The sequence below is a fragment of the Pieris napi genome, chromosome 3, assembly GCF_905475465.1.
Source record: "Pieris napi chromosome 3, ilPieNapi1.2, whole genome shotgun sequence".
NCBI lineage: Eukaryota > Metazoa > Arthropoda > Insecta > Lepidoptera > Pieridae > Pieris > Pieris napi.
The window spans coordinates 8443250-8458668 of NC_062236.1; the positions used below are offsets into that span (position 1 = coordinate 8443250).

The following is a 15419-nucleotide window of genomic DNA, read 5'->3' on the forward strand; positions in this document are numbered from 1 at the left end:
GCTAGCGTACGTACTTTCTTAGGGTAGAGGCCATGATACAACTTACTAGCGGTTTCCAAATATTCTTCCAAATCATTTTCTTCTTGGTCTGAAAATATCTGCGATTTTTTGTAGTTGGGTTCGTATGATATTTCCTCGTCATTTTCTTTTTGCTTTCTAGCATATCTTTTCAAAGTCATGAGAGGTACCGAATATTGTTTTGCAGTGCCTTTTAGTGTATTTCCGGCCAGAACTGCAGCTACCGCAAGTTTTAGTTTTTCTTTATCGATTGGCTTTCTTTTTCTTGAACCTTCTTTAGTTTTATACTTTCGCGGCATCGTATTCTAAAAATTAAATACCAATAAATAATTGCGCCATAAAAGTGTAAAAGTAAATATTTTATGTATGGTAGACTTGATCCTCTTATGGGACACATGATCCCTGGGATCAATTCACCCCTATGGAAGAGGATCAAATCTCCCCAAATACATTGAGGTTATGAAACATGCATCACTCTAAACACTTTACTACTAATTTCATAACAACAAGCGTCAAACCACAGGAAAAACAATGCTCTAAAAGCTATACACATTTTAAAAAAGCGAATCCATCACACTTTATTAAATATGTCGTGTTAAAACTTACCAAATTTTATATAAATCACCACAGAAAATTTCGATTGCCGGCCATTTGCAAACTACTGATATTTGTCCAACGAAACTATGACAGAAAGTTAACCTTGCCATAAACAAACAAGTGTTGCTAGTTTAAAAAAAGATTGCGCATTTAGTAGATTTTTTAATAAAGATTACCAAGTGTCCCCTAGGGATCAAGTGTACCCAGTCTCCCCTACATACCTACCATGTAGGTATATGAAATGTAAATTTTCTAGCAATGAATAATCAGTCGTAATTACTCTATCTTGAGTATAATGCGATTCATATGTTTTACGTTTTAGCTTGCTAACTGCTGTTAATTCTATTTGGAATGCTTATATCACAATAGATTCTTACATCTGGGTGGTCAAATAATGTCTTCAATAGCGCATGAACGACGTAAGTATTCATCGCGACAATTAAATCACAAGACAGGCCATTTGAGTCCTGTCTACCCACGCTTCAGTCTTGTCGTTTGCAATACGGGCGCACCTTTTCACTAGAAACTATGTTAAAATTAGAATTTCCGTTCTTGGATGAAATGCATTCAGTACGTTTGATGAACGATTCTTGTGATGCAGTGTTTGTAGTTATCTCAATTGTTGTGTCTATTGATAATTAACGTGAATAATAGTAATTTTTATTACATTAATTGTTAGGTAAATATAATATAAAAATAATACGCGAGTCATTTTATTGGTAAACAATTTATTTTTTTGCATATTAAAGGTAACCGATCTAAAAAACAACGCGGACGATAATTTTAACCTTATAAAAACAACGAATAAGTTGGTACAAGTGGTTGGAATGATTTAGGTAAAGTAAATTATATTTTAGGAATAAATTTAATTATAAAATCTGTTTTAAAGTTAATTTGTAATTTAAAACATGCATAAAAAATCGGAGACTGTCTACTTTAAACAATAAACGTAAACATCAGACTGAATGACTCAACGATGACGTGCTTCTCATTATCATATCACAATTCACAACTACAAGGCAAGCATACGTTAGTTGCAATCTGCCGCTGATCGACATTTGTCGTGCTGTTTTTAAATATTAATTCTTTTGAATACTCGTGCATTTAAAATTTATTTCTATATCATTTTCCAAGGTTGCTAAGTGAGCGCGAATGACACAATGCAATAGTGCCGCATTAATACAGTGCGTATTTTCCTTAACCGCAAGAACAAAGGGAATAATGATGATAGCGTGTTAATTCATTTTAAAACAATCATTAAGTTATAGATTAAATTTATAATTATGGAAATTATGAAAATGATCACATATTATTAACTCAAGTTAGAGCGTGTGCAAAATGATTAAAAGGAACGGTGATAATGTGTTTGCGATCGCATCGAACAATAATCAGTGTCAAGGCGGACGGAGTACTGTCTCACTCTGTCCCAGTGCAACCACAAGGATCCCGCGAGCGACTGCTGGCAGGATGACGCAGCCTGATGCGCAGCAAAACACTAAAGAAGCTAATATCGCGCTCTCTACATACGTTGAAAAATGGAAAAATAGATATGAGGATGCTGAAAGAAAACATAAAGCCTATCTCCTTAAATCTGAAAAAGGTATTTATATCCTAAAAGAATGTTGACATATGTTATAATATAGTCAATACATTTTAATAACAAGTAAAGATTAAGTTCTAAGTATATATAATGACTCACTTCTTATTTTTGAGTTTATTGTTGTATGTTTTTCTAAGTAAATCACTATTCCAGTAAATAGGTACCTATTTTAAAATTTACTAGACACAAATTATTTCACCATTTCAAGAATTATAAAAATAATGTCCAAATTTTTTTGAGAAATCTCACATCTTATTAATTTTTAAGAAACTGTAATCATTTTAAGACCAGTATTCATTTCCATAAATATACCTAGTTAATCTGCAATAATTTCCTATTTAAACTTCTAAAAGTGGGGAAACTGTTTCGTTAATAATAATTAGTTTTTTTAAACTTAAAAATATTGTGGTTATGGTATCAATCATATTATATTATTATTAGTATGCAACAGCTGTTATTAGTTTTTATCAGTCAAGATACATTTATGTATAAATTAAACATTCATAAAACCATCATTTATTACTTTTTTAAGTATATTAAGGACTTAAGGAGTGTAAGTTTATTTCCTGTTTCTTGACAGTAATCTTAGGTTACTATTTCAACATCGTAATCAATATCAGTTTAATCAAGCTATTTCCAACAATAAAAGTATTGCACATTATCTTATCACTTGTTACTTTTGTTATGTTTTCTTAAATGTATCATATAATTTTAAATTGAAGGCAATATGATACAATAATAATAATTTTTATTTCCATACTTGTGTAGTCTTAAACATCTTTTTTTGAATTTATTGTCTCAATATAGAATGTGCAATGTTATATTACATTTAAAATCTTATTATTACTACTAGAAACTAACTGGCTGAAGTTTTGTTAATGACAGAAATCATTAAGCACAGTAACTAGTCTGCTATTTACAATTTTCCATTATTTAATAATCTGTCAAATGGGCACATGTAATGAGAACAAGTCTAGTCTTTCAATTTGATACACCACAGTTGTGTAATAAAATGATTATATTCTATGTAAGAAACTTAAAAAATAGTTGGAACTATCCCGTTATACATAACATAGAATAAGAACATAACATAGTTAATTAAAGGTTGGAAAATGTCTGATATTATGAACTCCTTGATGTAATTTGTTTAACAACTATATTTGTCATTATTTAATGTTTCAGCTCGTCGAGAGTATGATGATCTTCAACGTCGATATAATATTTTATTGGAAGAAAGAAATCATCTGGATGCAGAACTCAATGACAGGGAGCGGGAGCTCAACAAGCTTCGGCATGTCTCTGAGAAACTATTCCAAGAATACCAACAGCTCAAAAACCAACATGAAATTGACACCGGGGTTATGCAAAAGTAAGAAATTCTTTTTCTTTTATTTACAAATACTAACTATAGAATTCTAAGATTGGTTGTATGTATAATGTATTGGTTGACCGATGGAGACTGGAGAGATGTTTGATGGAGAGTATGTTTTTATGAATTGACATAATATTTTATATGTGCTTGTTTTTTACAAAATCTATCTGTTAAGGAATTCTCTTTTAGAAGTAATATATTTTGCTATATACTAGGTAGGTGATGTCTAGCCGTGTCGATTCTTTAATAGGCTTATCGACTTTGTATCCTAAGTCTTACTTAATACTATTATGCACCTTGTGTTGTTTACTACCTCTTTAACGCCTTAATTTTCTTACTAAGATCTAGTATGTTCAGTTATGATATTTTATGGTATAGTTATAATGAGCTGCTTATGCAAATCCTTTACTTAAATACATTCTTGAGATAAGACACAATACTTTGTAATAGAAATAGGTTTGTTAAATTTAGAGTGCTACTTAACTAGTCCGACAACGCACTTCGCACATATCGCAGCACATACATTTAAATTAAATTCTCTGAAAGGCGCTTTTATTTAAAATATCACATTTTTTGCTATGAAACAAAATCTAAGGGGAAGTAACTTAACATTTAAGCAACTAAATTCGATATTATTTCGAATCTTGGACGATACAAAAGTAGTATCAAAATAATAATAGGGCCCTATGAATTTTTATGTACTAGAAATTCTTAAGAGTTATACAGAGTCACTAGAATTCTCTTTCGATTTGTTTAATCGTTATATAACTGATCTATTTCTAAGTGGGGGTATGTAGGCGTTTGTGGTGCATTTACGTAATGCCAAGATATCTGCAATCACATTTGTAGAAATCACTGATTTTATCGCGGAACTTGGAACCTGAAATGCTTAAGTTTACACTAGTCATTTATTCTCTCTCTAGCTCTGACACTCTTTAACAAAATACTTTATGTGCAATAATGTTTTACTGGCAGTTAATATTATTTAGTGAACATACTAGCAGTAAAATACTGTTGCGTGTGTAAGACAATCTATTTTGTTTTTAAAATAATTCAGTGAAGAGGACAGGACAGCTTGAGTTCATTCTAGAGGCATTTGGGAAGAAGTTCAATAAGGCCACGCCATTACTGTGGACCTCAAAGATGCTTGATTTTCTTTCAAGTAAATATCTCAATGTATATGTAATTATTTGAAGTCATACATCAACATATTTACGCCTATTCCTACCCTATACAAAATTTCATGTTACCTAAAGCAGTTTCCTATTTCTTAGCTAATAATTCGTGTAAAAGTAGTTGGAAACAGAGATATAGCTTATAGCTAGCTATATAGCTTTTTTTTTGTTCATGGCTGATCACAAGATGTTATAAAAAAGTATGAAACTATCAATTGTGTTTTTCTTTCTTACAATGTTTACGAAACAAAACATAAATTATTAATTGTTTAGCTGGAATTTAACTAATTAGTAGTACGTGACTGAAATACATTATTTCAATGTCGTCTGATGTAAAATTCTAAATATTCTAAAAGCGTCCCGAATGACGCAAAATCTTTCGGAGAATTAAATATTCTGATTATACGTCATTGGACGTTAAGGAAAAATGTGTACTATTTCTTCCAAATAAGGTTGAATATTAAGTAAGGGCTTGCATTACATATTCATAGGATTAAAAGGAACCTTGCATATGCATGGGATGCGTTAAGTATAAAGTAATTAGGTGATTTGTCTTAGCTCAGTGTGAGGTTAAATATCGGTGTGGCCGGATAACGGGACAAGATGTAAGATTTTAATTAATTTTTGATGAACTATGTCATTATTTTATTTATTAATATTTTAAGAAAGTGACAGTAAATATATTCATTCGTTTAACTAAAATCTTTTTGAAAGGAATAAGTGAGATTGCTTTTCCTCAAAAAAACAAATTGATTTTTACCTACTTTCATATTTTAAATGTTCTACGTATCATTAGGCAGAATAGCCAAATCTTTACCGCAGTCCCGTGTTGAGGCACCAGTTTGAAAAATTTATCGAAAAAATATTTGTAAGAATGAAAGATTTTCTTTCCTTAGGAGACTCATTCGTATTAGCCACGGTGGAAAGATAATGAAGAGACAATATTAAAATTTAAAATCATAGATCGAGGTTTACTTAATATTTATGTCGACATATTCGATCGGAATATTAGCGACTGTTAACTTGCGCAAGCTATAAATCTTATAAAATATGAATAAATAATTTTGTGATGTACCGAATTTGCGTTCCACATTTTGCCTAGAAAGCTCAAATCATAGGGTGTTCAAATCATATGCGTGTTTTAGTGAGGAATTAAATAAACATAAGATATTCAATAACTTATGTAGATTATATAATATACACAAGAAATATGTGTTTTTCTATCAATATAACTTATGTCGCATTAATGCGTCTAACACACATTGACTACCGCAGAATTAAGAAACGTATTGAGATAATTATTTTGGTCTCTTTTTTCTCATACACTTAAAAGAGTACCTAATGAAAGAATGGGTTTTACGTATAAAAATACTCCAAATACAACCGATAATGTTATTTACACTATTGTTCTCTTGTAACATTTATCCATTGTAGACCATTAATAATCCGGAAGTTGCACATAGCAAAGAAACTTTCTTTCTGAAAATATATTTAAAATTATAATTCCCACAAGATATAGGAAATAAAACGTGCTTAGAACATCCTGTGTATCACGTTATATGATAATTTCGGTACCAATTTAGCTGTCGATGTAAAACTTGTAATATTAAATAGTTTTCTGGTTAAGTGCGTGCGCGACGGTTCAATATAAAATTTACTATGTTCGTTATAGATTTATTAAAAAGTTAAAATGTGTGTCGAATGCGTGAACGATGGAAAACTACTTCGGATTGTTATTAAACTATTGTGAGTAATGACTAAAATGAATAATTAAATGTTATTAACAAAAAGCTGTGTTTATCAATGTGTCATAATAAAATAGTAACATGAAGTTTATGCAGAACGCAGAAAAATATTTATATAAAAAAATATTTTAATTTAAAACGGGGACTCTGTTTCCCTTACTTTTTCTTTATATTCACGCGACGCAACTTTGATGTATAGTCAAACCTGGATGAGCTAGAGTTCAAGGGAGCCCAATCTCATTCTCGCTTAAAGAGGTTTCTCACTAACCCGAGTTTCCCGCTAATGCCGGTACATGGGTAACGTTTCTCTCTTATAGAGGTACGAATGTAGTAAATATGTAATATGATAAAATTATGTGCATAATGTGCACAACATATATTATGTACAATGTACATATATATTTTATTTTATTTAGAACTTATTAACACTTAAAAAATCCGTCAATTTCGTTTGAGTTTCTGTTTTTGTATTTTGAATGTTTTTCTCAAGTCATAAATTTTGTCAAATATTGCTTGATCAACAACCGCCGCGTATTCAAAGTACAAGCTCGACTGTTGCTTACAGAGGTATAGATAAGTGGCAGTCTCCCTTACGGAGGTCCATGAGGGAAAAACTACTCTCTCTTACAGAGGTTTCTGTTTCTTGCTAATAGAGGTTTTGGGAGCTTAAAATAACGGGTCTCGGCTCTTACTCTCACTTATAGAGTTTTCTCACTAATCCAGTTCTCACTTACCCAGGTTTGACGTATATTATAGTTACGTTGTTCCTCTAGCTGTTATACAAAGTTTTTGTTCATATATGCAATGCATAATATGATAAAATCCCTGACTTCCAGGGTGATGCAACAAGCGGGTGAATGGTACAAACAGAATAAGCAGCTGAAGAGACGAAGCACAGCGCTGCTGCTCGCGCTGCCCACCACCGTTGACATTGATATCACAGACGCTACAGATACATGTATGTACTCTCTTTATATTCTTTTCATTGCTCTCGAGGAAAATCTACTAATTATTTTATTTATTTATTCACTCTCATCCCTGAGGTCGTAGGTTCGATCCCCGGTGAAGGAAAACATCGGCAGAAAACCAACGTGTCTTAGACCCAAAAAGTCGACGGCGTATGTCATATGTTTCATCTTTTTTATTTCTGGCAAATGATAATGACTCTATTGTACGAACGGCCTAAGCATTAGCCGGCCAGTTTATTAAATATTGAAATAAACGCTACGGCTGAATATCTTTCAAGCCGCTAGTTAAATGGCGGCGTTTAGTTAAACGGCTAGGCTGTTAATTGAACGGCTAGTAGGTTGCGACATATATAAACCCGCACAAACAAGGCTACACATAACCAAAAGAGAAACAAACTAACATGTGACCGCGATAATAGGTTCGGTATGCACAAATACAATACATATAACATTCGTATTAAAATGATGAAATATTGCAGTAATACCTATATTTTATTTTCTGCAGCATCTGAAGCGAGCAGTAATGAAGAAGTGGAATTTCTGAAGCGTACAGTATCTGAACTGTCCGAGCAGATAGCAGCATTACAGACGGAGGCAAACGCGGCTAAGTTACACGAATTTGAGGCCCACGAGGTCAATGTGCAATTGAATCAGGTCAGATTCTCTACTTTCTATTTAGTCTCTCTATTTTGTATTCTATTCATGAATACCCTAATTAAAGATAAACTTATAGATAGATTTAACTATACTATAACTATATAATATATATATTATAGTATATATATAAGGTAACTACTTTAAAATTCACAAAATACAATTAACTGTATCTTGTAAGGCACATGACATTGTTTCCGAGTTCGATTTTGGACGATATAATATTAAATAATTCTGTGATACACGGACTGTTTTAGTTTTGAATCATTAAATTTCATTGTTAAGCGGGGATTTCCCTGTTATCACCTTAATCCTACTTTTATATCATCCATAATCTATTTCATATCTATAAATGTCTTTATAAAATTATCAATTATATAATTATAACCGTATATATAAATATAATAAGATAAGATTATAATAAATGGAAAAGTGGAACGTTAATAAGTATGATTATGTGTTTTTGTGTCGTTTTAATTTTATGTTGTTGATTACTTCTCTTTATGTTTAGTAGGTCACAATGACAAAGAAACTTCTTGTTATCATTTCGTCGGCCTAAAATAATGCTTTATTTGATTTGTTTGAATACTTAATTGTCAATGATTAAACTTCTACATTGTCTTATCTATAGGTAAATTATAATATATTCTGGATATTTTTGTTCTGAATTAAAATAATTATAAAACTCTATCATCTATATATATTAGGGTGGTCCTTATTCCTAAGAAAAATTTTTTTTTTCTTTAATTTCGCGGGGCACCACGTAATTTGGATATATACCATAAAAAAGTGTTTCAGTATTTTTTTTGAAATTTTTAAACGATATTTAGAGGTCGCTACCAAGGTTTGAATTTTAAATAAAAATTGAAAATCTGTATTTGTTAGAATTCTTTATTTTTATACCCAGGTCTTAAAAATGTTACGAAATTATTGTTATTGTTATTAATTAAGATATTATATAGATATCTGATTTGTTTATTTTAAAGATACAAGGGTTGAATTGTTAGTATTAGGGTACTTTATCCTATACTCTTTTACCATCAAAAGCAAATATTGCTTCTGTTCTTCATTTGTGGTAATTAATTTTTTATATTCTTCCATTCCTCTCAGCTATGTCGTTCACTACTCGCAATGAATGAACGATATTTTTGGCAGCTATATAATCAGCGTCTTCGTTCCAGGTTTCGACGTCTTTTAAAAAAAACATGATGAGAGATCTAGGGTCTGGAAGAATCTTAAGGAATGACTACTCACGAAGTTTTCTATTTTTTTTGTCGATATGTGCGATGTCAAGGTTTATTCGTTTTAAGCAATCTTATGTGCCTTACATTTTGAGTACTTCTACCATTTTTTTCTTTTCTTGAACTGAAACTTCGTCATTGAAAAACGCAAGCGAAACTATGTCTTCTGACAAATTATTTAAAATCTTTATCAGCGCATCAGTAGCTATATTTCTGTTGAAGCTTTAAGGTCTATTAATAATTGTAAGTCGTTTCTTGGTGCTGACTGACTCGAAGACTGCTTGATCAATATTTGACATAAATCATCACCGTGAAAATACATATTTCTCTCACAGCCTTTTCGTCCTTCTTCGTTAGCTTAAACTGGTGCTTAAATAAATACATTTTTAAACTGTACAAGGCTCTTGCCATCCATTTAGCTCGATGAAGACCAGCAGGTCTCTGAAATGAAACGCTTTTGTCAGGAACACCTCCTAAGGAAATGATAGTAAGATTCAACAGTTCTCTGTAGTCATGTCGAGGTTCATGTACTTGAAGTTGCTTTTATGCAACCGAAATCCTGTCTGCGGCCACTTCTGCAAGAATATCTGCCTCAGCGTCATCAGCTGTTATTGATTTGAAGTCGCTTTGGTCAATAGTGTTACAATTGTTCTTAAATCTTTTGAATAATTGTATATCAGGAGCACTAGATGGGGCAAGCGATTGACAGCTGACAACATAATTTCCATTATGTGGTGACAACAAGCAAACCAAAGCTTATTTTTATTCATTTTGCGCTCCAGAAGGACGAATACTCCACGCCTTAAGCCGGTATTTACAGCAGTAGTGTCAAAACATTGTCTAACATTTTACTTTATAGCTCAAATTCCATGACTTTATAGCTTTATAGACAGCTGGACGCACAAGCTTCGCTTGTTCCACGTTCCAATTTTGGAATAGCGAGTAGTTGATAAACTCCATATCCTGATGTCAAAATTGGCAGCCGATCTTTAGTTTTGTGTCCAGTAATATCTTCGAGAAGTTTACCGTCCCAATGGATTGTTAATGACGAATTAGGTTTAAACTCGCTTTTGAGCGAATCTGCACAGCTTTGCGATTTTTGACCCATTACCGACGCATAGTAGATCTATTGACATTAAATTCTGATGGACCATAGCCTGCACATTTCAAAGTAGATGTCACGACCATAGTTGCTTATCTGTCACTCAATTTAGAGACATCAAGACTGGTATCTAATTGATTGTTAATAATATAAAAAATATTTTATTTGTAAAAAATTTGACAGCTGGTAGCGACCTCTAAATCTTAACAAAAACAAAAACAAAAAAACACGTATTTCATATTTAGAGGTATATAATCAAATGAGAAAGTGCCCCGAGGATAATTCAAAAGTCGAAAAATAAGGACCACCCTAATATATATCTTTCTTATGAAACCAGGGCAGCTACATAATATATATTAACAATACAATTTAATTCGTCACCATATTACGCGCCCAGTATTTTATATTTATACTAGCTGACCCGACAGACGTGTTCCTGCCTTAACTATGAATTGAATTTAAATTGGTATAATTAATAAAAAATATTATTCAAAATCATAGTGTTTATTATTTGTAATGATCTTTGCATTCGCATTTCACTGACACTTGTGTAAAATTAATATCGTAGTTAAGTTTTCTTAAATTGTCTAATCCGCGCAACTTCCTTATTTTTTTCTTTTTTAACCTTCTACGGCCAATAATAAACACGACAAAAAATAATTAGCGAAATTTTATCCATATATTCACGCGTGATGGAAATAGAGATTTATTTATTAAATATTATGGAAACCAAATATAGCCTCGCGGCTAATATTTCTAATGATAAAAGAATTTTTGAAATCGGTCCAGTATTTTTTTGATTTAGTTAATAACAAACACTTTATTTTCAGGAATTGGAGGTAGAACGAGAAAAATGCGTTCAACAGGAAAAAGAGTTGCAGGAACTTAGATCTCAAATAGAGAGACACAACCGAGTGTCCAAACTACTTATGGAAGAGGTCACAGGTCTCAAGGACAATGCTGACAAGGACCGACAAATGGCCGAGACGTACGTATATATAAATGCATGAAATTATTTACGTAATGAACTATTGCCCAGTGTTATATGGTACACATTCCTGCGTCTATTTTCTTTTATAGTCAAGATTGGTCTGAATTGCCATACAATAGACTATTTAACAAGATTTTTAACCATTAAGGATTACTAATAAACCTGCATAAACAATAAAATTCAAAGTAACATTCTTAATTTCAAGAACCCGCCAAAACCCTTCTTTAAGCAAGATGGCGGCGCACCAGTATCTATGACGTACCATGAGTGTAAACACGAAAACAAACGTCCAGTTTATTACGTGTTAATTATCATTCATCAAACTACACGTATACGACAAAATGAATTCCAATTATATCCAAACTCGAGTTTGATTAATCTGTGACCGAATCGTCAAATAACTATATATTTTATTTACGGATTTTTTAAAGAAACTAATGATTATTTACAAGGTATTCTACTTTAAAAAAACTTTTAAAGGCCTTGGCTTTATACAGTTTAATTTCAATAACACTTTCATTTTTATTCTGTTCAATTGTCTATTCGCAACACTAATGGTTTACCTAGTAATGTACCCAACTGGGTATGGAACCCACGGCATATTTGGGAACTTGTAAGAAAATTATTACAAAAAAATTCGTATGTAGGATGATATGACAACCCCTTTATCATTTTTATACATAATTATAATAAAGATCTATATAATACCTAGCCTAGTTGTCTAGCTAAGTCAAGTGATAATGATGGAAAACAATAAAGTATTAAGTTTATGGTCACCTCTGATAATAATGAAAGTCACTGAATATTATTTATTATTTAAAATAGATGATGGTGTATATTTTCTCTCTCCTCGGAATTCCCTGTAAGTCGTCTAATATTAAGACAGTCTGTGTATTTTTTATTGAAACTTTCATTTGCTTTATAATTTTATTAACTAATTTGTGAAACCTAACGACAAAATTTTAATCAAAAAATTATCCGATAATAAAAGAAAATCTTTATTTCCATGTTTTGTAACACATGTACCTATATGTATTTTAATTTCAGTTACAAATCAGAAGCACGCGACGCCAAAAAGCGCGCAACAGTACTGGCTCACCAGAGCGCATTGCTGATGGGAGAATTGGATCTGGATGAACGCCTGGGACTGCTTTTAGGTGAAGTTGATAGTCTGAGAGACGCCTTGGAACAGCAGAGTAACAGGCATAAGGATCATGTTCAGCAGTTGCAGGTTAGTTCTTACTTATAATGCTTTTGTTTCTTTAGTTAGTTCTTACTTATAATGCTTCTGTTTCTTTAGTTAGTTCTTACTTATAATGCTTTTGTTTCTTTAGTTAGTTCTTACTTATAATGCTTTTGTTTCTTTAGTTAGTTCTTACTTATAATGCTTCTGTTTCTTTAGTTAGTTCTTACTTATAATGCTTCTGTTTCTTTAGTTAGTTCTTACTTATAATTCTTCTGTTTCTTTAGTTAGTTCTTACTTATAATTCTTCTGTTTCTTTAGTTAGTTCCTACTTATAATGCTTTTGTTTGCGTACACGGGAAATTTTTCGGAAATAATTAACGGCGAAGTATTTTGAGGGTAGTAAGCTCCCACAGTCTTCGAGTTTTAATAATAGTTTTTTACCATAAGGCCAATATGAGGAATATCGATTTAAAAAGTAGTATTTTTTAATTATATTATTTCTACCTTTCTTCCAGCTACAATTAACTGAAAAGCATGAAGATACAGATATACTACTATGGGAAGAGAAAATAAAACTGGCTGAGGAAGATGCACAGAAAGCGTTAGAAAGAGCAGAACGAGCTGAGAAGAAATTGGCGGAACTCGATAAGAGAGCTAAGGGTGAACCGAGATCTGCGCTTAAAAGCCGTATTAGTTACTTCGAAAGTGGTGGAAATGAGAGGATTAAGAAAGAGATCAAGGAAGAAGGTAGGTTCCTCTAATTTATTCTCCAGATCTAGATAATATTTGACTTTATAAACATATTTCTGAGAGAAATTCTTAATAACTAAGTAGGTCAGGTAGTCAGACTTTTGTGCCTGACGCACGCCATCTATTTTTTGTTGAGCCATGTTATTCCTCACTTTGTTTTCCTTACCGTTCGAGCGAGTGTTAAATTCACACATGCACAGAAAAGTCCATTGGTGCACAGCCGTGATTTGAACACATGACCTCAGAGTTGAACCGTTAGCTCAAGGCAAAAGGCCAACTGCTTATGCGTTATATATTTCTTAAATTTAATCTCATATCTTATCTTATATCTCTTTAATTTATCACTTTAACGCAAGAGGGTAGACGTTTTTTTGCTTTATTACAAAAATAGCATTAGGTACCGCGTTTGTTACCATGGTTACGATGTTATTTTAACATAAATATAATGGTAACAAATGCATTACTTTTATTCACATAATTTAAAATGCATTCCAGAACCAGCGCTGACACAAATTCCTGCCCCCTCTACCCCAGCCCCCATAACTCTAGCCGCAATAACTAAACCCCCGGTTCCAACTCCCCCAGCATCACCAATCCCACAGGAAATCCCGATAGTCACAATTCCCATTTCACCGCCGCCCCCACCCCCACCAGTTATGCCCCCACCACCGCCTCCGCCGCCCCCGCCCCCAGTGGCCTTTGAATCCTTGGGTGATATGGATATGGCTAAGATGCTTGCAAGCAAGTCAGGCACGCTGAAGAAGACGAAACAAAATGGTGGTATGAATCTTCATTTTACACTATTTTATGTTTAAAATCTTAATATCGAAATACATTGTTGCGAACAAATACTTTGGTTCTTATTCTAGAACGTAAATCAATCTGAAATCTAGATTCAGGAGTTGTCTAACCAATTTTTCTGTGTGAAGTTAGGCATATTTGACAGCGCTCAAAACGAAATTGCGACTTGAGAAATAAAATATGGTACCTTAGTTTATGAACAAGATTAGTATTCATAAAAAAAAACGACGGGTTGCACTTCGGGAGTGCCGGCAGAAGTGAAAACTTGAATATTAACGTTGTGCATTTTGATATTTTGGAATGGTTAGGGAATAATTTTGCACGAATTGCTTTAATTATCAGTATAAAAGTACTTTTAATTGGTAGAATACAATATTTATTTATTGCGCTATCGTACACAAACATGACAATTTATATTACTATAAATACGCCGCGCCAGCTACGCACTCTCGCAAGTTATAAAATTTTACCCATTCCAAAAAAAGTGTAAAACGCCGCTAAAGAAGTTTTCACTTCAATAATTTGCGAAATTACATATAAAGATATAAATGGCGCATTTAAATTTTAATAAATATTTATAAAATTAAAAATATCTGTAATTCAATTTTTTTAGATACGACGTATAGAAATATAAATATCTACTCTTAATATTAATGGAAATAAAACATTGGTAAATATAAATAAATATTTTCAGGAGGGGCAATAGACGCGATAGTAGACCAAATAAAGGGAGGCAAATTCCAGCTGAAGTCCACAGATCACGCAGTTGAGAAGAAACCCAAGGACGAACAACCTGAAGCTGTCAAAGAAATGCTACAGATATTAGGAACGTTGCGCAAGCGACGGGGGCATAGGCCTAGCCTGATCACAGAAAATACGTGAGGATTTTCTGTTTCTTGATAAATATCGTGATATTGAAGTGCCTATATTGGTGTCTTTTTTAATTGAAAATGTGAATATTAAACATGCTGTTGAATGTAAGCATTTATAAGATATTTTTATCAATTTAACGATAGATTTATATACATATATGTATTTATTATATAACTGACGCATATAGTTAAATGTACAGATTGATAAAGTATTAAACTCTTCCCAAATACATCTGTATTTGTATGACAAAAATTGTTTTTGCCAAGCAACCTTACCACGTAAATTCAATGCATTTTAATATCAATATTAAAGTAAAGTAAGGAAAACTCAAGTTTTCCTACGCAAT

At 32.3% G+C, this 15419-nt stretch overlaps 1 protein-coding gene and 1 long non-coding RNA gene across 2 annotated transcripts; one reads left to right on the forward strand and one right to left on the reverse strand.

Moving 5' to 3' along the window:
* On the reverse strand, positions 1-830 carry LOC125063473. The gene is made up of 2 exons (XR_007119516.1): positions 625-830; positions 1-323 (listed from the first exon to the last, which is right to left on the reverse strand). It is a non-coding gene; the product is annotated as an uncharacterized LOC125063473 (long non-coding RNA).
* Positions 831-1487: 657 nt separating this feature from the next.
* Positions 1488-15419, forward strand: LOC125063474 (shootin-1-like). Its single transcript, XM_047669936.1, has 9 exons — positions 1488-2215; positions 3398-3584; positions 7344-7465; positions 7981-8129; positions 11303-11460; positions 12511-12694; positions 13165-13396; positions 13895-14179; positions 14895-15419. The coding sequence occupies exons 1-9, from the start codon at positions 1954-1956 to the stop codon at positions 15080-15082; spliced, it is 1767 nt and encodes a 588-aa protein (XP_047525892.1). The 5' UTR covers positions 1488-1953; the 3' UTR covers positions 15083-15419.